Source organism: Bos mutus, chromosome 19 (assembly GCF_027580195.1).
Source record: "Bos mutus isolate GX-2022 chromosome 19, NWIPB_WYAK_1.1, whole genome shotgun sequence".
Lineage (NCBI taxonomy): Eukaryota > Metazoa > Chordata > Mammalia > Artiodactyla > Bovidae > Bos > Bos mutus.
The window spans coordinates 22,769,171-22,791,668 of record NC_091635.1 but is presented as its reverse complement, the minus strand read 5'-3'; the positions used below and the strand labels follow the sequence as shown (position 1 = coordinate 22,791,668).

At 38.8% G+C, this 22,498-nt stretch overlaps 1 protein-coding gene across 1 annotated transcript in view; it reads left to right on the top strand.

Annotated features, from left to right (window-relative positions):
• The first annotated feature begins 2 nt into the window (after positions 1 to 2).
• LUC7L3 (LUC7 like 3 pre-mRNA splicing factor) overlaps positions 3 to 22,498 on the top strand; it is a 24,947-nt gene continuing 2,451 nt past the window's right edge. Inside the window, 9 exon segments of the mRNA XM_070389679.1 lie at positions 3 to 241; positions 10,710 to 10,776; positions 13,637 to 13,676; positions 14,598 to 14,742; positions 15,118 to 15,192; positions 16,473 to 16,577; positions 17,818 to 17,979; positions 18,358 to 18,641; positions 19,315 to 19,475. Coding sequence (XP_070245780.1) covers positions 143 to 241; positions 10,710 to 10,776; positions 13,637 to 13,676; positions 14,598 to 14,742; positions 15,118 to 15,192; positions 16,473 to 16,577; positions 17,818 to 17,979; positions 18,358 to 18,641; positions 19,315 to 19,475 — 1,138 coding nt within the window. The 5' untranslated portion in view covers positions 3 to 142.

Below are 22,498 nucleotides of genomic sequence, written 5' to 3'. Positions count from 1 at the left end.
GGCGGCCATTTTGTCTTGTCGGCTCCTGGTTAGAGGAGGCATTTAGGCCTGCTAGGGTTCCTGAGAGGTTCGCGACTGTGGTGCCGGCATTTTCTTTGGCAGGTGCCAGGGCTGGTGGGAGCAGCCGCCCGAGGAAAGCACCATGATTTCGGCTGCGCAATTGTTGGATGAGTTAATGGGCAGGGACCGAAACCTCGCCCCGGATGAGAAGCGCAGCAACGTGCGGTGGGACCACGAGAGCGTAAGTCCCGCGGGCCTTGGGCCTGTGCCTGGGCGCCATGGGGGAGGGGAACGGCGCGGGCTGGGGCTCGCCGGGGCCTCGGCAAGGTTTGGGGCCCGGCCGCCCCGGGGTCAAGTGTCTGACCCCGTGGCTGGAGGGAATCGGGAGAATAGCCCAGGAGGGAGGAGGCTGCCTGGATCCTTGGTTAAGGGATGATTTATTGTTAAGTATCAAGGAAGTAAAAAAAAGACTTGGCAAAATTGAAAAGCAGCTTAATGAGGCAGAGAAAAGCGGGAAAGGAAGGAGTATTTTTGTACGTCTAGAGGTTTCGGAGTTTTCACCTCGCTGTGAAATAGGGAAAAGGGCAGATTTGGCCGTTATTTGGCTGAGCGTCATATCGTGGCAGTGTATTCAGAAATGTTTCAGTTTCGACGCTTACATGGGGCAATAAAATTTTAAAAGAGGTCTTGATAGGGTTCACCGTGATTTACAAATATTGTTTGATAGCAGTACGGTCTAGTAAGCCATTCTTGTAGATAATTGTCAAGGCTTTTTTCTTCATAGGAAACTCTTTGATCCTCTTAACCCTCTAAGGGTAAATGAGTATAAACCCAATTTCACAGATGAGACTTGAGAGGCTCACCCAAGATCTTGTCAAGTTAAATGGCGAAACTAAACCTAATCTTTGTAGTCTTGTTCACTTTCCAGTTCTGTGAACATGGTGTGTAACGTTTATTTTAGGTCTTACCTGAAGAATGGATGTATAATTAACTTCACATGTGATTGTAGTCAAACAACAAGATAAAAACAGTTGCTAGTCAAAACATGAAGGAATTGTTAAATATGTCTTTTTGGTGGGGGGGGAGTTGCTTACTCATTTTAAACTTACGCTTTGGTTACAGTAAAATTTCTCTTTTGCTAGTGTTTGACTAGACCTGTGGGGTGCCACCCGATTAGTAGTGTGAAGTGTTACAGTAGAATTTTTGTACCGGTTAAATGGTTAGATAATATCACTGACTCAATGGGCATGAAGTTGAGAAAACTCCGGGAGCTAGTGAAGGACAAGAGAAGTCGAGTGCTGCAGTCCATGGGGTCGCGAAGAGTCGGAGTTGACTTTGCGACTGAACAACAACAAATTCACACATTAGAGGTGAAGCTTTTTAAATCTTTTTCCCCTGACTTTTGGGTTTTTCCTCTCTCCTCAAAATAAAAATAGGAGTAACTTTGTTGGGTCCCTTCTCTTTGTAGTCATTTCTTTGTCACCATAAAGCAACTTTTTCTTTTGCCACTCAATGAACTTTGCAAAAAGGAAAAGGTGAACTTTATGTTTCACTCTGTGTGCAAATAGGACATTTATCTATTTTGAATTACAGAGAGAAAATTGCTTTTGATTGCGTGCTCATCAGCTGTAACAGCCTGTTTGCCTAATTGGTTTTGAACAAGGATTGTGGAAAAACGTTTTTCCCTGGTGGTGGTTTATTGCCACATTGCGTTGGATGCGATGGGTTTATAACGTTAGCAACGATGAAGTTCTCAGAAAAGCAACTTAAGTTTTATGTCATCTCAGTTATAATAAATCTGCTTTCCTTTCAGGTGCACCCTCCCTTCAGTTTTAGTGTTTCTCACTGATACAGACTTTTGTCAAAATATTTTATGCCTTTAATGATAGATTGCACTTAATTTTGGATTCAGGGATTTGAAAAAGTCAGTGCTGGTGTTTCAGATTTCTGTCTGCAAGAAAACGTGGGTACAGACCAGGAATGTACCATCTGGCTCTTTCTAAATAAGTTAGAATTACTGTAGGGTTTTATAAAGCTGGGGAAACTTGTGGCATCACTCCTGGGTCACTTGGTGTTTGCTGTTGGGTGTTTGGTAAAATCCTGGAGGAATGGCCAACCACAGTATATACTGTAAGGGGTTTTTTTTTTTTTGGTAGTGGTGGTGGTGAGGGTTTATCTGCACTGGGTGGCTTGTGGGATCTTAGTCCCTGTGAAAAGTGAAGTCGTGTCCTACTCTTTGCGACCCCATGGACTGTAGCCTGCCAGGCTCCTCCGTCCATGGGGTTTTCCAGGCAAAAATAGTAGAGTGGGTTGCCATTTTCTTTTCCAGGGGATCTTCCCTAGCCAGGGACCAAACCCGGGTCTCCTGCATTGTAGGCACATGCTTTTACCATCTGAGCCACCAGGGAAGTCCTTAGTCCCTGTCAAGGGACCAAACCCAGGCCTTGTCAGTGAAGGCGAAGTCCTAACCACTGGACTGCCAGGGAATTCCGCCCAATATTTTTGCATTCCAGTTCTATCTGGAAACTTTTCTTTGCCACACTTGCACTAGATGGGGAAAGCCATTTCAGCTGGGCGAGGTCCTTTTGTTTAACAATGAAATGGAAACTTTATTGTTAAAAGTAATTCCTAGATATCTGTGTTAGCTTGATCTGTGGAATTTGTTTTAAATGCAGAGATGTACTTCGCCAGTGCCTACCCCCCATTCTGAGTCTGTAGGTCTACAGAAAGGCCCCTGAAATCTGCATTTTTAAAATGGCATCTTTATACATGCTAAAGCTTGTAAACGACTGCTTCCTGACATACTTCCTCGGTACTCTGGTTTTAAATGTTGAACTAGAAACACTTGGAGGAAACTCGTTTTTTAAGTGAAGGCTGTCTCTGTGATGCAAATTATTGGCCTTTCACTTATTTGTAAAGATATATGTAAGGAACCACTCAGGGAAAGTGCTTTACTATACAAGTGTTTCCAGCTTTTGTAGATTGTTACCTTTTGATCTGAGAGAAATTGGTTTTCAACTAAAGCCATCAGCTTTAATACTGTTCCAAGGATTCATTGACACACCTCCCTCCCTCATTGATTAATATTTTACATTTCCTTGAGATTAGTATTTTTTTATTAAGCAATTTGTTTCCTCTGCTTTATTAATCCTAAACAACCAGAGAAACGAGGAAAGCATGTGATTTTAACTGCCTAGGGTGAGCACCTTTCAGTTAGTGTCCACATGGGAAGATTTCAGTGTTAGAGGAGGCATTGGTAGCCTTTGGATAATCTGGAGTTGAGATTGTAGGGAATTGTAATTACCATCTGGTCTGGAGCTTGTATTATTAAGTTTATAGCAAGAACTTTGTAGTTCAAATTGAGGATTTTATTTTGTCGTGAAAGTCGCTTAGTCGTGTCTCTTTGTGACCCCATGGGCTGTACATTTCATGGAATTCTCCAGGCCAGAATACTGTAAATGTGTCTTTCCCTTCTCCAGGGCATCTTCCCAACCAGGGGTCGAACCCAGGTCTCCTGCATTGTAGGCGGATTCTTTACCAACTGAGCCACCAGGGAAGCCCAAAAGTGAAAAAGTTTAAACTATTAACTCTGATTCTAATATATAAAATGAGACCTTGTCCATCACTTACCAAACTCATGTATGCCCTCTGTTCAGTGAACACTTAATAGAAGGGAATTGAAATAAATGTTCTTTTCTGAAATCTTGCCAATGTTAACAGATAGCATCACATCGAAAGTTGTTTGGAAAAAAAGAAACAGTTAAGGTTACTGTCCACATTTTTTACTTGTGCTTTTTTTTAACATCTAAAAAAGATATTCAGAATCTGAAAAGGAAACCAGAAGCAAAAAATTAGTAATTATAGTGCATGACTTCTACAGGTGTGTTTTTAGTTTTAAACCATAGTCATCAAAATTTTTTTTTCTGCCATAAGTGTAGACATTTCCTACCTCACTGTATAGTACATGGTAAGTGTTGGGCTTCTTGGAATTTCCAGCAGTCTCTGTGTAATGTATATAGTTACTGTTTGCTTTTTCTCTCCATAACTTATAAACAGAAGTGAGTAGTGGAATGAACTCTGTGTATCCATGTGTGTAAGACACATTATCAGTATATGACTAGTATTATTTTCTCTGTATCTCCTACTTCTTTCATTATTTTGGAGCAGTTTTATCATTCAGCCTTAAAGACATGTCTAAAATGTGAGGACGATAACCACAGTATTATCACACTGAAAATATTAAAGTATTTCCTCAATCTTTGATTGATTGCTTCTGGAAAACCATGTGTGTCTCATTAGAACTTTAGACCTTTTATTTTTTGGATGCCCCATGTAGCTTGCAGGATCTTGGTTCCCAGATGAGGGACTGAACCCAGGCCCTCAGGCAGTGAAAGCTCGAAGTCCTAACAACTGGACAACCAGGGAATTCTGTGTCTCATTAGACTTGATTTCTTAACAAGGGGAGAAAGTAGCTTAAGTTAGTATACAGTGCTTCATTGTTTATGAAATATGTTTAATTTTCCATTTCTTGTAAGTTAGGAAGTTCCTTTGATTATTTTACACAAATGTATCACTTAAAAAAATTTTTTTATATTTGGTTGCAGTGAGTCTTCGTTGCTGTGCATGGGCTTTGTCCAGTTGTGGCGAGTGGGGACTACTCTTGTTGCAGAGCACAGGCTCTAGGCACGGGTTTCAGTAGTTGCAGCAGGCAAGCTCAGTGGTTGTGGCACACGGGTTTAGTTGCTCCGTAGCATGTGGAGTCTTCCGTAGCCAAGGATCGAACCCATGTCCCCTGCATTGGCAGGCGGATTCTTATCCTCTGTGCCACCAGAGGAGTTCTGAATGTTTTTTTATAAACCTTGTTAAAAGTTGGGACTAAATGACTTTGGGAAGTAATGGAAGGCTTCTTAACAGGAGAGAGATGTTTACTATCCCTGCTGCTGTGGAAAATTGATTAAAATTTTATGAAAACTTTGTGTAGGCAATGAAAAGAGTGAACTTTGATTAATTACTATATTAGAAATTGATTTTACTGTTTTATGTTCCCTCCAATTTAGGCTCATTAAAGTGATTCTTTTTACAGAAGTAAACTTGGTTTATGTAAGTATGCATGCGTGTATGCATGCCAAGTTGCTTCAATTGTGTCTGATTCTTTGCGACCCTATGGACCATAGCCCACCAGGCTCCTCCATGGGATTCTCCAGGCAAGAATACTGGAGTGGGTTGCTATGCCCTTCTCCAGGGGATCTTCCCAACCCAAGGATCAAACCTGCGGTCTCTTATGTCTCCTACATTGACAGGTGGTGTCCTTACCACTAGCTCCTCCTGGGAAGCCCATATGAGTATAATTTATAATTAACAACTTTCACTTATACTGTGGAGTCTTTCCTTGTAGGTACAATGTAAATGTACCTTAGTTTATTTCATGTAGATTACTTCGAGTTCTTTTACAATTGCCAACCAAGCTGCAGTGAACACTCTAGTACATAGAACTGAATCACTTGTAGGATAGGTTCCTAGAAAGATAATGACTAAGTTAAGTGCATATTTTACATTTTGATGGATGTTGCCAGGTTGTCCGACAGCTCTAGTAATGTTTGGAGTGTTCCTTTTCTCAGCAGTGTATCTAATGCCAGATTTTGTTTTTATTTTTCACTTTGTTTAATGTGATGGAAACTCACAATTAAATTTTTCTAGTCAGATTCCTGAGATTGTTTGTATCTGCATTCTCTTATGTGGTAGTGAAAATTTTGATATTGAACTCTTCTGGTCTTTGCTGTTACCTTAATTTATCAGTTCAGTTCAGTCGCTCAGTCGTGTCCGACTCTTTGCGACCCCATGAATCGCAGTAGGCCTCCCTGTCCATCACCAACTTCTGGAGTTCACTGAGACTCACGTCCATCGAGTCAGTGATGCCATCCAGCCATCTCATCCTCTGTCGTCCCCTTCTCCTCCTGCCCCCAATCCCTCCCAGCATCAGAGTCTTTTCCATTGAGTCAACTCTTCGCATGAGGTAGCCAAAGTACTGGAGTTTCAACTTTAGCATCATTCCTTCCAAAGAAATCCCAGGGTTGATCTCCTTCAGACTGGACTGGTGGATCTCCTTGCAGTCCAAGGGACTCTCAAGAGTCTTCTCCAACACCACAGTTCAAAAGCATCAATTCTTTGGCGCTCAGCCTTCTTCACAGTCCAACTCTCACATCCATACATGACCACAGGAAAAACCATAGCCTTGACTAGACGAAGGTTTGTTGGCAAAGTAATGTCTCTGCTTTTGAATATGCTATCTAGGTTGGTCATAACTTTTCTTCCAAGGAGTAAGCATCTTTTAATTTCATGGCTGCAGTCACCATCTGCAGTGATCTTCGAGCCCCAAAAAATAAAGTCTGACACTGTTTCCACTGTTTCCCCATCTATTTCCCATGAAGTGGTGGGACCGGATGCCATGATCTTCATTTTCTGAATGTTGAGCTTTAAGCCAACTTTTTCACTCTCCACTTTCACTTTCATCAAGAGGCTTTTTAGTTCCTCTTCACTTTGTGCCATAGGGTGGTGTCATCTGCATATCTGAGGTTATTGATATTTCTCCCGGCAGTCTTGATTCCAGCTTGTGCTGCTTCTAGCCCAGCGTTTCTCATGATGTATTCTGCATATAAGTTAAATAAGCAGGGTGACAACATACAGCCTTGACGTACTCCTTTTCCTATTTGGAACCAGTCTGTTGTTCCATGTCCAGTTCTAACTGTTGCTTCCTGACCTGCATACAAATTTCTCAAGAGGCAGATCAGGTGGTCTGGTATTCCCATCTTTTGAAGAATTTTCCAGTTTATTGTGATCCACACAGTCAAAGGCTTTGACATAGTCAAAAAGCAGAAATCGACGTTTTTCTGGAACTCTCTTGCTTTTTCCATGATCCAGCGGATGTTGGCAATTTGATCTCTGGTTCCTCTGCCTTTTCTAAACCCAGCTTGAACATCAGGAAGTTCACGGTTCACATATTGCTGAAGCCTGGCTTGAAGAGTTTTCAGCATTACTTTACTAGCATGTGAGAGGAGTGCAATTGTGCAGTAGTTTGAGCATTCTTTGGCATTGCCTTTCTTTGGGATTGGAATGAAAACGGACCTTTTCCAGTCCTGTGGCCACTGCTGAGTTTTCCAAATTTGCTGGCATATTGAGTGCAGCACTTTCACAGCATCATCTTTCAGGATTTGAAAGAGCTCCACTGGAATTCCATCACCTCCACTAGCTTTGTTCGTAGTGATGCTTTCTAAGGCCCACTTGACTTCACATTCCAGGATGTCTGGCTCTAAGTGAGTGATCACACCATCGAGATTATCTGGGTCGTGAAGATCTTTTTTGTACAGTTCTTCAGGAGACTCACAATTATGTTGTGATTGTAGTCCTGGCATGCTGCAGTTCATGGGCTCCCAAAGAGTAGGACACTACTTAGTAGCTAAACAACAGCAACTACAAATTCTGCCCTTGCCACCCCCCTGCCCCCTCTTCTGAGCCCGTTTGATTATCAGATTGTTAGGTCCATGATGGACATTTAGTAAAGAGTTGCTGAATAAGACTTAATATTTTTAGTTAAACATTCTCAATCTCTGGGAAAGGTTAAAACAAGCAGTTTAAGTAGCTAGGGTTTATTGGGTAGAGTAACAGTTGTTTTCATGTACCATTTCTTTACAGCAATATCTTAAGCAGAGTTGGAGAGTAAGAGCGCACAGAACAAAGAATTAGGAAAATAGGTTTTAATCTGTATTTTGTAAGTAGCCTGATGCCTTCTTGAAACTCTAATACTTTGGCCACCTGATGCGAAGAGCTGACTCATTTGAAAAGACCCTGGTGCTGGGAAAGATTGAAGGTGGGAGGAGAAGGGGACGAGAGAGGATGAAATGGTTGGATGTCCACTGACTCATTGGACATGAGTTTGAGTAAACTCCGGGAGTTGGTGATGGACAGGGAGGCCTGGCGTGCTGCAGTCCATGGGGTCGCAAAGAGTTGGACACGACTGAGTGACTGAACTGAACTGCCTTCAGGGCAGATCATGTGGTTGATCTCATCTCAGATGGAGTGATGGAGAAGGCAATGGCACCCCACTCCAGTACTCTTGCCTGGAAAATCCCATGGACGGAGGAGGACGGCTACAGTCCATGGGGTCGCACAGAGTCGGACACGACTGAAGTGACTTAGCAGCAGCAGCAGATGGAGTGATAGGACTAAATTACAGGTAGAGCTGCTGGCATAGCTTGTTTGATTGTCTTGAGTGCCTATTTAAGAAAGTAATGGGTATTTTTAAAAACAGACTGATTTGCCCGTTTCTCTCAATAAACATACTAAAATTTACAGTCCCACTATGAAATAGTTGTTATCTCCTTTTTTTGTATTGAGAATACCAAGGCAGAGTTACAGATTTAGTTTTTCATAGTTGAAAAGTGGCAGCCAAAAATAAAAAATCACTGTTTTGATTCTCCAAACATACCGATTTCCACTTGCCTATTTTCATACTCTGCTGAGTTTGTCTTTTCATGCCTAGAATGTGTTGTCATTAATTTCTGAACTTAACCAGTTCAGAAACTTAACCAGGTTAAGCTTTACACCTGACATTCCTGACTAAATTCCTATTTGTTTCTAGTGATGCATGTACTGACACACTTAAAATGATGCAAAATTGAACAAATCAGACTTTTTAATAATTAGAAAAGTATATAGCATTTAAAAACATTAGCCTTTTGCACATAAAGAGCCCTTTTTAAGTTGAGGTATAGTTGATATTATATTAATATAAATTTGGGGTATACAACAGAGTGATTTACAATTTTTAAAGAGTGTAGTCTATTTATAGGTACTATAAGGGGCTTCCCAGGTAGCTCAGTGGATAAGGAATCTGCCTGCAGTACAGGAATTCGATCCCTGGGTTGGGAAGATCTGGAGGAGGCCATGGCAACCTACTGCAGTATTCTTGCCTGGAGAGTCCCATGGACAGAGGAGCCTGGCGGGTTCCATAGGGTCATAAAAAGTTGGACACAACTTGAAGCGATTGAGCACACACAGAGTTACTATCAAATATCAGCTGTATTCCCTGAGCGGTACTTCTTTGTAGCTTATTTAACTTATATTCTTATATATCATAGTCTGTGCCTCTTAATACCCTGCCCCTATTTTGCCCCTCTTCCCTCTCCCCACTGGTTCTCTACACTGCAGTTTGTTTTGTTGTTGTTTTCACTAATTTCCTTTATTTTTTTTTTAGAGACCTCAAATACATACAGTGTTTTGCCTCTGTTTGGCTTATTTCACTAAGTATCATTTCCTCCAAGTCTATCTGTGTTGTTGCGAATGGCAGATTTCCATTTTTCATGGCTGATTATTGTTCCATCATGTATATTTACCTCATTTTCTTAATCCATCCGTGTGTTGATGGACATTAAGGATGCTTCCATTCTTGACTATTATAAATAATGCTGCTGTGAACATTGGTATGAATTACTGTCTTCATTTTCTTTGGATGTGTACTCTGGAGTGGAATTGCTGGATTAAATACAGTGGCTTTATTTTTAGTGTTTTGAGGAACTTCCGTGGGGTTTTTTTCAGGGTGGTTGCACCAGTTCACATTTCTGCCAGCAGTGTGCCAGGGGTTCCCTTTTCTCCACATCCTCGCCAGCGTGTTACTTGTGGTCATACTGAGCCTTTTTAATAATTTAAAGTATTAGAATTTTCAAAAGAAAATGGTACAAAGATACTATGACATATCGCTACATGTAACAGGATTAATATTGATATAAAGCTAAATCTGTTGTTTAGACGTGATTGTTGAATCTGGTTGTTCTTTATGACTTTAGTTCCTCTGGACACAGCTTATGGGACCTCACTGCTTCAAATAAGTGTAAAACATTTGACCTTTGAAGCAAAAAACAGTATTTCAAATGCAACATCCAGTTCTAAATGTCTCAAAAAAACTCATTCAATCCTAAATTTAGTAGACCTTTTCTACCTTTTCTTGTACATTGATAATTTGCCCAATAGCAATGAAGGGTTATATGGAGATATTTTGGAATTTTGCTTAACAGATTTTGGTTTGCAGTGTTACAAAATTAAATTTAGTATAGAGCAGTCTCAGAATATATCTGAAGGAGTTACAAAAGTACCCATGGGAGAGAATTAAAAATTGGTCTTATGTTAATAATTCTTCCTCATACCTTAGAAGTCACTCAGTGCTGGCATGTGTGAAAATATCCAGCACGCTTTAGGGCCTGTTACAAGATCTCTTTAAGTGAAAATACAGAACCGGATCATTTTAAATGAGTATTATTTGGAATTTAGGCAGTGATTTCCAAATCCTCATGTGTAAATTGGTTCTGGTCTTTAACAAAGTTGAAACAATAAGAACACTGTAGTGTTTTGTGTTTTTTTTTTTTAATTTTTTAAAAAAATTACCTTTATTCTGGATGTCTTTATCCAAAACTTGTTCTTTCTGGGGATTAAGGCAGTGATTTCTATTACTGTCAGTCTTGCATTTCTTATACTGAAATCCAGGAGTCTGAAAGTCATTAATTTGTCTAAATGACTTAACAAATGAAATTGTTCTTAAACTTACTTGGTTGAAAGATGTAGATCATGAAATGAGAAAATGGTTATTTGGCATCCTTTTCTGGCATAGTTTTAAAACTGACTAGTTTCAAAAAGTTAAGTCACCTTTGTTTTTTCACTAGGTTTGTAAATACTACCTCTGTGGTTTTTGTCCTGCGGAATTGTTCACAAACACTCGTTCTGATCTTGGTAAGTAAATTTTCTATAATTTTTGTTGCATTTATGATTAAAGAGAAAGTGATACTTTATAATTTTGGAAAGAAATTTTCTGTTAAAGGTGTTGATAATTTCTTTCCTGGCTTTTTTAAAAAATGTATTAACAAATGCCAGTCTAATTAAACCTGGTGGCTTATTTGAATCTACATATGTATTTCCATTCCCTCCTGAAACCCCTCCACTAAAATGAATATTAAAAACAAAAAAGGTGTAAACGGAAGACGAGATAACATTAGAGATGTCAACAAATTTTTGGAAGATGACAAGTGGATGGAAGAATAGCAGAGAAACCTGTATCCTAAAAGCCTGCAGAAGGGGATATTAAACAGAAGCAAGAGTTTGATCAGCAGAACCCTGGACAGGCTCAGGATTTGGAGGCATCAGGTACCATAGAAGGCAGAGTTGAATTATGGGGCTGAAAACCAGAGATTAGTCTAGTTCAGGGTTTCTCAACCTTGACATTTGACAGTTTGACCTGGAAAATTCTGTGCGTGGGGAAGTGGGAGGGTCTCTTGTGGGTTGTAGGATGCTTAGCAGCATCCTTGGCCTCTATGGAAGTAGATGTCAGTAAAAATCTCCCAATTTTGACAACCAAAAATGCCTCCAGGCACTTCTAGATATCCCTGGGGGCAAAACTGCCCCATCTTGAGAAGCACTAGTCTGGGTGGTCTGACCTGTGCATCAGATAATTCTGTCTCCCATGCCAACAGCACTGGAGACCAGGGGGTTATGTTCTGAAGAAATTGGGCTAAATGAACCACAAAATCCAAAAATCGACCATTTTCTCTCCAGGATGGTACATAACTAGTATCATTCTAGAAATATAAAATGGAAATTAAATTCGTTAAGCACAGTGCTTGCCCTGAAGCAAAAAGAGCACATTATGGCTGGATATATCTAGGTATTGGGATTTACAGATACAGGACAGGGCAGTAATGAATAAAAATGAGAATGTAAGAGAGATTAAATGAGTCTGTTTTCTTAATAGTGAGGTTTTCCCATTCCCTTCCTCTGCCCTGTTCCTAGAAGGATACAGCCAGATGTTTTTTCCCCAGGCAGAAGAGAAGAGGATTCTTTAGAGAAAGTGAACAGTTCCAGAGAAGTGATCTACAGGTACTGACCCTTGGGGAATCTCCTAAAAGAAAGTCTTGCTGCCTGATTTTCCTATGGTAAAGCCTATTAGTTGACAAACCCTGCCTGTGCATACCAACTTCAAGTCAGATTTTGGAAGTATTTTGCCAGCCAAGATTGTTATTTGAAGAAAACCTTCAAACATAAAAGATTAACCAAAACCAACAGAAAAAAAAGAATTTAGTGGAATATGGTGATAATGGGAGAAACCAGAAGAAAAAAAATTTTTAAAGCTGTAACTAAATTTAGTATCCTCGGAGAAATAAGAGAAAATATCAGAAGGAATAGGATGCTATATAAAAAGAAAAGTTTTGAAAAAATAAAGAGTTGTTGAAATTAGAACTAGAGAACTATGAACATCAGTGGGAAGTTTTGAGGATAAAATAAATTTGTGGTATGTTGAGAAAAAATTAAAATTTGAAAAAATTCTATCAGTCCAGTGCTGTGATAGCTAATTAAGAGAGTTCTAGATAGAGAAAACAGAAGGGAGAAAATCTTAAGATAGCATTACTGAAGGATTTTACTCTCTAGATGGAGTGAATCCTTCTAGAACTCAGCACAGCAAATGATAAAAAGATCCATATCAAAAAGCACATTATTGTGAAATTCCAAAACACCAGGGGTGGGGTGGGGCATACAAGATTATCAATCAGAATGTCCTCAATTTGTCAGTAGCAACACTGGAAGCTTGAAGACACTGGAGAAACATCCTCGGGATTCTGAATGGTAAAATGTTTTTACCTAGGTTAGCTGTATAGCCAAACAGCAAAATACGAGTGTGAAGAAAGACATTTTCAGGCATGCATGGTCTCAACAATATCTACCAGGAACCTTTTCTGTGGACACTCATGGGTGTAAACCAAGAAGGAAAAAAATAAGAGAGCCAGTAAACTGTGTCTAGTACAGACCAGAAAAGGACTTTAAAAGGATGACAGCTCCATTAGTGAGCTTAGGGGAAAAAGTAGCTCTGATTGAAGCAGGATGGAAAGCTCATGGAAGAAAATAAAGCTGATTTGATTATCTGATATATTTTGAAACTTGAGGGAGATTATTACTGAGCTAGTTTTGATAGCTGAGTTAGTGCCTGGAGTGAATTTGGAAATAGAACATACAAGAGACTGAACTGAAGAAAAAAATTCCAGTAAGTGTATCAAAAGTGTCATCATAATGCCCTTTTTGCTTAACTCGGGAGTTAATAGGACATGGCATCAAAATATAAACACTGAATGTTCATTTAAACTAAATTTTTCATGCCTAAGTTAAACCAAAAAACAAAATAAGCATAGAATTTAGAAATATGGAGGCAAATTCCAGAAGAGAAAGCTAAAAGGGTTAAAGTTGCCTTTTGGAGATGGTAAGAGGTAGGACTAGGGTGCTGGTCTTAACAGTATTCACGGAGACTAATGGTTCAGACCAAAGGTCTGCCATCATCCTAGCTTGGCAGTCAGGAATAATTTTTTCATCCCTCTCTCTTCTTTTACCATATAGTACATCTTGAAGGCTAAGGAGAACAATTTTCATTTGTGTACTTGGGCATGTTGCTTCATGATTTAGTAGGCTCAATTTACATGTCTGCAGACTACTCAGTGATTAAATGGATCTTCTTTCCTTTTTTTAAAAAAATAACTTCCTTTTGTTTTGACAAGAGAAAAGTTAATTTCAGTAATTTATATTGAATACATTCATATTTCTTGTGTTTTAGGACCATGTGAAAAAATTCATGATGAAAATCTACGAAAACAGTAAGTTACCTTTTTTGGGATGATCGGAATTTATGTGAAATGAATGTCATGTAGAGGTCCTACTCATTAGTTGGGGGTCATAGAAAGTGATACAGCTATATGTAGCATCACCATACGAGTTCATACTGTATGCCAAGCATAAGCCTAAGCTTTTTTTCTATATCCCATCTGTTTTTTTATTTTTCGCTTAGTCGCTTCAATCATGTCTGACTTTGAGACCCCCTGTACTGTAGCCCACCAGGCTTTTCTGTCCATGGGATTCTCTGGACAAGATTACTGGAGCGGGTTGCCATGCCCTCCTCCAGTTTTTATTTTTTAGTTTATTATTATTTTTTGGCTGCTCCTCCCAGCTTGTATGATCTTAACTCCTTGACCAGGGATTAAACCCAGGCCATGACAGTGAAAACACTGAGTCCTAACCACTGGACCTCCAGAGAATTCACTCGCTTTTTTTTTTTTCCTTTCACATTTGTTTTTTTAACAGACCTAATTCTATAAATGAAACTTGTACTGGAGCCAGGGTCACAGATCGAGGATAATGTTCACCTAGATCTGCCCATTGGTAACATCTGTGCTCTATACACTGTTAAATGCTACCTCTTTACCAGGATGAGGGACCTCTGGAAATTCACTTCTTATGGATGTGCCTGGTTTACTCTTCAGTACTTTTTTTCTTCTTCTTTTTTTTTTTTTTTTTAACTTTTTTGCGTATGCCACATGGCTTGTGGCATCTTAGTTCCCAGACTAGGGTTTGAACCCAGGCCTACAGCAGTGAAAGCAGGGAGACCTAACAATTGGCCTGCAAATTCCCTGCCCTTCAGTCTGAATGCAGTAGTAGTTCATGAGATTAGTGAAGATAGAATATGAGAGTTGTAAATGGATAAAGAATTGGAAAGAAAATATTTATTTTCGTTTCATTAGGTATGAGAAGAGTTCTCGTTTTATGAAAGTTGGCTATGAGAGAGATTTTTTGCGATACTTACAGAGTTTACTGGCAGAAGTAGAACGTAGAATTAGACGAGGCCATGCTCGTTTGGCATTATCTCAAAACCAGCAGTCGTCTGGGGTGAGTATGAATTAATTTATGATCTTTGTAAAGTGTCCTTTCCTCTGGCAAGCCAGCGATCTCCCTAGTATTGAAACTTGGGCTCAAGTTCAGTCATTGCTTTATATGTTTTAAAATGACATAAAACTTAAAAAGGTGGGTTTTTTCAGTCTTTATTAGTAAATTAATATTTTGCTAATCAGAAATTTTTTATCTTAAATATCAGTAACTGACAAAATATGTAACTGATTAACAAAAATTGAGATAATTGAGTTACTGTCCTTGTGATTTAGCATTTCAGTTATTAAATACGAATACTAGGTATGGTATATAGAAGTTAAATGTTTATTTTTGTATTTTAGTTGTTGATAATACACATTCTATTGTCTTCATCAGGCAGCTGGTCCAACAGGCAAAAATGAAGAAAAAATTCAGGTTCTAACAGATAAAATTGATGTACTCCTGCAGCAGGTAAGAATTGGAACTCCTCCTAGAATTGCTAAAATTAAAAAGACTGACAGTATCAAATATTAGTGAAGATCTGGGCAAACAAACTATTTTACTCTGTTGGGATTATTTAAAATGATGCAGGCACTTTGGAAAAGAGTTTCTTTCTTCAAAGGTTAAGAGATGCACTATGAGCCATTCCACTGCTAGATATTAATCTAAGAGGTGAAAGCATATGTTTACACAGAGTTGTATACCAGTGTTTATTCATAATAGGTGCAAAAAAAAAACCCAACCCCAAACAAACCTGGAAACAAATGTCTGTCAGTAGGTTAATGGGTAAACAAATTGTGATGTACTTATACAGTAATGTTTGCAACCCCTTGGACGGTAGCCTACCAGGCTCCTCTGTCCATGGGATTTTCCAGGCAGTAGTACTGGAGTGGATTGCCATTTCCTTCTCCAGTGGATCTTCTGACCCAGGGATCAAACCCAGGTCTCCCGCATTGTAGACAGACGCTTAACCGTCTAAGCCACCAGGGAAGTCCTACAGTGATAGTACACAGTGATAAAAAGGAATTAACTATTTGGAATAATATTGATGAATATAGAGATACTAGATTGAGTGAAAGAGGCTAAGCCCCACAAAAGGAATAGAGTACATGGTTCCATTTAAATACAGTTCTAGAAAATGCAGACTAATTTATAGTGACAGAAAACAGATTGGTGGTTGCTTTGGGAGGAGGCACAACACAGAGACAGTAGGAAACTTGGGTGGAGTTGCTTATTATCTAGACTGTGGTGTTGCTGCTGCTGCTAAGTCGCTTTAGTCGTGTCTAACTCTGTGACCCCATGGACTGCAGCCCACCAGGCTTCTCCGTCCCTGGGATTCTCCAGGCAAGAACACTGGAGTGGGTTGCCATTTCCTTCTCTGATGCATGAAAGTGAAGTCGCTCAGTGGTGTCTGACTCTTAGCGACCCCATGGACTGCAGCCTACCAGGCTCCTCCATCCATGGGATTTTCTGGGCAACAGTACTAGAGTGGGGTGCCATTGCTTTCTCCCGACTGTGGTGTTAACCTTATGAAATTGTCTACCCTGGAAATTTTCTGTGTATTTCCTGTCAAGTATATGTAGTTAATGCTGTGGGAAAAAATCGATTAAGGGTAAATTAAACCCAAAGAGGCTTCACTAAACAAAACATACCCAAACAACTTCAAGCTCATGAAGCTTGAGGGTAAAAAGAAAAATACTAGGATAGTGTGGTTAGAAAGATATCCTGACTGCTTTTTGAATTCCTCTTAGATTGAAGAATTAGGATCTGAAGGAAAAGTAGAAGAAGCCCAGGGAATGATGAAATTAGTTGAACAGTTAAAAGAAGAGAGAGAGTTGCTTAGGTCCACAACTTCGGTGAGTAGCAACCTCATTTTGATATAACCATGCTGTTAGCTGTGTATTGCTAGGATCTGTTCCTATTTACAAATAATTTTCTAATGTCATCAAACTTTTATTTTAAAGGGCCACATAGTATTTATGATTTCAGGTCATAAGAAATGTAATAAAAGCTCTGTTTTTACATTTATATTACAAAATAGCTTTAGGCAATGTGTAAACAAATGTCTGTAATTTTGTTTCAATGAAACTTTGCAAAAACAGACCTCTAGCTGCTGGTTTGCTAACCAGTGCCTTAAGTATTTTGGTTGGGCTTAGGTTTTGGTGGGTTTTTTTTGTTGTTGTTACTAATCAAATAACTTAGTTCATATTTACCTTACTACAAAATTGGTATACTCTTAATAATACCTCTACTTATTTAACTTTGAATTAGATGATATAGTATACATGTTTTAGATATTGATGGTAAAATATAACTGAGCGTTGATTTCTAAATATTAAAAGGGTATGTTCAGATTATATGCAGTGAGTTCAATTCCTTAATGATTTTGAAAAACTTTTTTTATTATTTTTATTATTTTTGGTTTTTCTGGGTCTTCATTGCTGTACTTGGGCTTTCTCTAGTTACAGAAAGTGGAGGCCACTCTCTAAGCCCATTGACTTCAGTAGCTGAGGCACAGGGGCTCTTTAGGTGCAACCCGAGGGCCCGCCCTAGAGCCTGCAGGCTTCAGTAGTGGAAGCACACAGTCTCCGTAGTTGTAGCTTTCAGGCTGTGGAGTGCAGGCTCGGTAGTTGTGGCATATGGGCTTAGTTGCTCCGAGGCACATGGAATCTTCCCAGACCAGGGATCAGACCTGTGTCCCCTGCATTGGCAGGCAGATTCCTATTTACTGCGCTACCAGGCAAGTCCCAAAAAACATTTTTAATATGGAGTCCACATCTTTAACCTGTTGAACCAAGCAGGAAATGAATTCAGACTAAAATAGGTAGCTTTCTGAAAGGTAGATTAGCTTTTTCGAGGTGATATGTAGTTCAAGGGTTATAATAGAGGGATGAGGTCGTAATACTTCTTGAAAAGTTGATTGCTATTGTCATGCTTCCCATGTCTAAAAGTTGCTGCTAAGTATTATGTCTTTGGGGAAATGGAAAGTAGCAGTTCACAAAATTAAAAATATTTTCTAAATGTTAAAAGTATTTTTGAGGGGAATTTGTTTTTCTCTTGATCAGATATTTTATAATAACTGATTTATCATTTCAGACAATTGAAAGTTTTGCTGCCCAAGAAAAACAAATGGAAGTTTGTGAAGTGTGTGGAGCCTTTTTGATAGTGGGAGATGCCCAGTCCCGGGTAGATGATCATTTGATGGGAAAACAGCACATGGGCTATGCCAAAATTAAAGCTACTGTAGAAGAACTAAAAGTAAGTTTCTTATGAGCATATATTTTAGCTGTATCTAGTACTTTATATTAGTGTGGTTAAGAATTGATTGTGTAGATTTAAAACTATATTTTTGCTGGGTTATTTGAGGTAGTGATAATTCCTGTAATATTTTGCTATTCATCAGATGAGCAAAGTGCTTTATTTTCTTCATAGTGTCAGGAATTTGGGAGAAGGAATATTCCTGAGGGTTTAGTCAAATATCTTGTGTACATACATGGTGTTAAGATTTCTCCATCTCACTTTTAGGGTATCAAATTTCATAAGTTGGTCTACAGTTGATTCATGTTAGGTAGCCGTTGTTTGACAGCATCATTAAGGTTATTTAGTTCTAAAAAAAATCAAATTTGATTTCTTTAGGAAAAATTAAGAAAAAGAACTGAAGAACCTGATCGTGATGAGCGTTTAAAAAAGGAGAAGCAAGAACGAGAAGAAAGAGAAAAAGAAAGGGAGAGGGAAAGAGAAGAGAGAGAGAGGAAAAGACGAAGAGAAGAGGAAGAAAGAGAAAAAGAAAGAGCTCGAGACAGAGAAAGAAGAAAGAGGAGTCGATCACGAAGTAGGCATTCAAGCCGAACTTCTGACCGAAGATGCAGCAGGTCTCGGGATCACAAAAGATCACGAAGTAGAGAGAGAAGGCGGAGCAGGTATATTGAACACGAGACAGTGCCAGGCATATAGTGATAGTTGCTCAGTTGTGTCCCACTCTTTGAGACCTTGTGGACTGTAGCCTGCCAGGCTCCTCTGTCCATGGAATTCTCCAGGAAAGAATACTGGAGTCAGTTGCCATTTCCTCCTCCAGGGGATCTTCCCGACCCAGGGATTGAACTGGGTCTTGTGCATTGCAGGTGGATTCTTTACCTAGTGTCTGAGTGTGCATTAAATAATAGTAATTACTGGTGAATTCCTTGGTATTTGGGACCCTCTTAAGTCTCATTAAGCACTCGGGCAGATGAAAGTTGAATCATTGAACGAGTTCATCTTGTAGGCAACTTCACTGCTCTTTCTTAGGCCGCTGAAGGAGATTTGATGCAATCTTATTAGGGAGTTAGTGTAATGGATGAGTGCTTCTCTGATTGATTCTAAGACATTTAAATCATAAATTATTTTGGGTAGGATTACCTATTTGAAAAATTGAGGTTAAGGACTTTCAATTTTCAGTTCTTAAGGTTTCTTATATAAATGTGTTTTAATAGTAGATTGTATTCATTTGCCTTTGAGAGTGATTTTTGCTTTAAATAACGGTATGTAATTCTTAAAGATTTTTTCTCACTGTAATATCAGCTGAAGTTGCTCTCCTTTTGTTTCAAATTATTTAAGAAGTAGAGATCGACGAAGAAGCAGAAGCCACGATAGATCAGAAAGAAAGCATAGATCTCGTAGTCGGGATCGAAGAAGATCAAAAAGCCGAGATCGAAAGTCATATAAGCACCGGAGCAAAAGTCGAGACAGAGAACAAGATAGAAAATCGAAGGAGAAAGGTTAGTTTTTGTGAGAATTTGATTCTTAAAGGGACCGTTTTCACTTTGTCTCTTCACTAACTCACTTTTCTTTAGACGCAAGCAGAGTTCCACTTCAAGCTGTATTTATTTTTACTTTTGATGAACCCCATTCAATAGGAGACAAGTCTTATTTTCTCTTCTGCTGATTTATGAGAATGACAGTTGACCTTGTGTTTTCTTAGAACATGTTCAAGTCGCATGCTTCAATTTATAACTTGAAAGCTTATCGTTTAGATTCTTCCAAGTATTGCATTACCTGTTAGGATTATTAGGCTGTAGAATTCTGGGTTATTGGCAACATTTTTTAGTTATTTGGCAACACTTGCTGCAGTGTTCCATAATACTCTGAAGAGTAAATGTACAGTATTGCATTGGTCTTCAAGTACAGCATTTATTTAATTCTATAGTACTTTTAAGTTTTCGTAAGTTGAATGCCTTATGTGTGCGTGTTGTGCCCCCTCCCCCTCGGTGCGTGCCTTTTTTTATCGAAACATGCGTTTTCCCTTCTATTTTTTCCTTTGATTTTCTGTGACATTCCAGTAGCTGGTTGACTGCTTAATCAACTTTTCATTTTGTCTTTGGCATGTTTTCACAAGGATATTCTCACCTTTCAATTTAGCCTTCATTGAATGATGAACGATAATTCTTTTAATAATTAGGGTCCCATTTCTGCATATTCTTCAGATTTTTTGTACACTTTTTTTTTGGACTGGGCTTTTCTGCTTTGCATGGTTTTCAGGAATGAGAGAAAGGGCTTATTTCTAATTTTATTGGCTCTGCTTATTCCATCCTGTTCTGCCTATCTGTGTCCATGTTTGATCACCAACATATGTGTGCTCACGTATGGATTTATTACATTAGACATGTATGTGATACTTATTGTTTTCTTTTATGAAATTAGTCTGGTTTTTGTGGGGTTTAACAGTTGAGTTAGGAAACTGGCAAACAGTAGATTATCTTTTTTTTTTCCTTCAGTCTTCAGCTTTTATTTTTCCTCAAATAAGTGCACCTTCTCTTTTTAAAAGATTTAGATATATTGGCTTTTTCTAGAACATGGAGCAAATGTTAAAAAGTAGGAAACAGGGTGATTTTTAAAACTTTCATGAGCTTTAGTATCTGCCATTTAAGTTCAGAAGTTATTTTTGTGATTCAAAAGGCAATTGATACCAAGAATTAACTGACTTTAATTAGTTTTTAAGTAAGCTTCACTCAACCTTTTGGCAAGACTTTCTGTGTAATGTATTTGGGGGGGTCAACTCAACAACCAGATATATCTCTTGTCAGAGATGAAGGTAATCACTTTGAGAACTAAACCCCTTCACTGAATCTTCATTCATGTCACTTAAAATAGTTGGATTGGTTCTCAGGGACAGAAACTAGGTAGCTTTTATAACTATTTGGGATCAAAATTGAGCTATAAATTGCACTGGCCTGACTTAAAAAGAGTTTGTGTAATTTTTCGAGAGAGCAGAGAGAATGAATTGCTAAGCTATGATCCTTATTATAATGATGACATCATAGAATATAATCAGACTTGTTTAAGTAAAATAAACTGGACTGTGTTTGGATTCTGGACAAATGGATTTTCCTGGTCAGATGTGGAAGAAGGAGTGAAGACTGGATTCAGGGAAACTCTGCCTCTGGTCTGTCTTGAAAGATTGGGTTTGCCATTACAGATTTATTTTAAATGTTGGGATCTCTTTTAAAAATGACATAATTTATTGACTTTTTCAAATAACCGTGTGGCCGGTTAGCCATTCTTGTATATAAAGGCCTGAACTTTGAGGTCAGATATGAGTAGTAGTGAACATTTGATGACAGTGAGTAAGAGGGAGCTCACGTGCTGTAATGAAAGCACTTTATCTCACTCCACAAACAAAAAGTGGTTTCTTGCACAAACCTATCTTTGTTACCACCGACCAGTTTAGGGCGCTCTCTTTTGTCAAGAGAGGTTCCTTTTTTAATCCATAGCCCTAAAGTCCACCACACTCTGTGGATGTCCTTAGGACTATTAAGATCTACCATATTTATATAGGGCAGAAGATAAGATTATTGGACTGACTACTAGTCCTCTACGGGGCAACAAGACGACTCTTCCTCCTTGAAGCTACCTGTGCACCGGAGAAGCCCATAAGGCACAAAGGGAGGACTTTCCCACAAGGTCAGTTAGAGCACACTGTACTGCACAGTTCTCGTAAGTGAACAGACGAGGCATGAAGCGAGTCCTGCAGTCAGCTACTTGGACATTGCTTGGTGAATTTTGCGAGTGTTACGGACGGAATATATTTCTTCACATAAGATCTTCAGTTCTTAATGTTCTTTGAGTGAGTGCCCCCCACAGCCCCATAACCATACTTTTTCGTTACCATCCCTCTCCCAGTTACTTGATGTTGTGTCTTAACAACTTTGTCTAGAATCTGTAGAAGGTTCTGCTTCTCTTAAAACACATCTTTCTGTCTTATCAACTATTGTTAGACCAGCTATTCTTAGTTTTAAAGAAAAGATGATTTTTCCAGGTTTGTAGTTTGCTTTAAAATTTTCTGCAGAAATCCTTTGTTAGGTAGTAATTGGAACTGAAAAAGCTAGAACATAACTTGCTCCATGTACCACTTTTTGCCTCTAGTCTTTAGTTTCACGATTCCAAAGAAAACAGAAGGAAAATTTGACCTTTTTTTCACCCTTTATTTGCAGCTGAGATGAATTTTTATTTCTCTCTTTGGAAAAAATAATTTTGAGATGGCATATATGTTACTTGGCGAAGCACAAAAGTTCAGTAATTGAAATGGGATTTAAGATCCACTTTCATTGGTGTTGTCCCTCTTGGGTCTTCAATTATATATAGGTATAAGTCATCTTTTGCATTTAAAAATATATAGTCGGAGAAGCATGCCTATAAATGTTCACCTTTTTGCAGTTACTGTTTTTACCGTTTTAACTTCGTTCATGTGAACAGTTTTTTGTCCTGTCTTTCTTGCCTTTCCCATTGCCTTTTGATGGTCTTT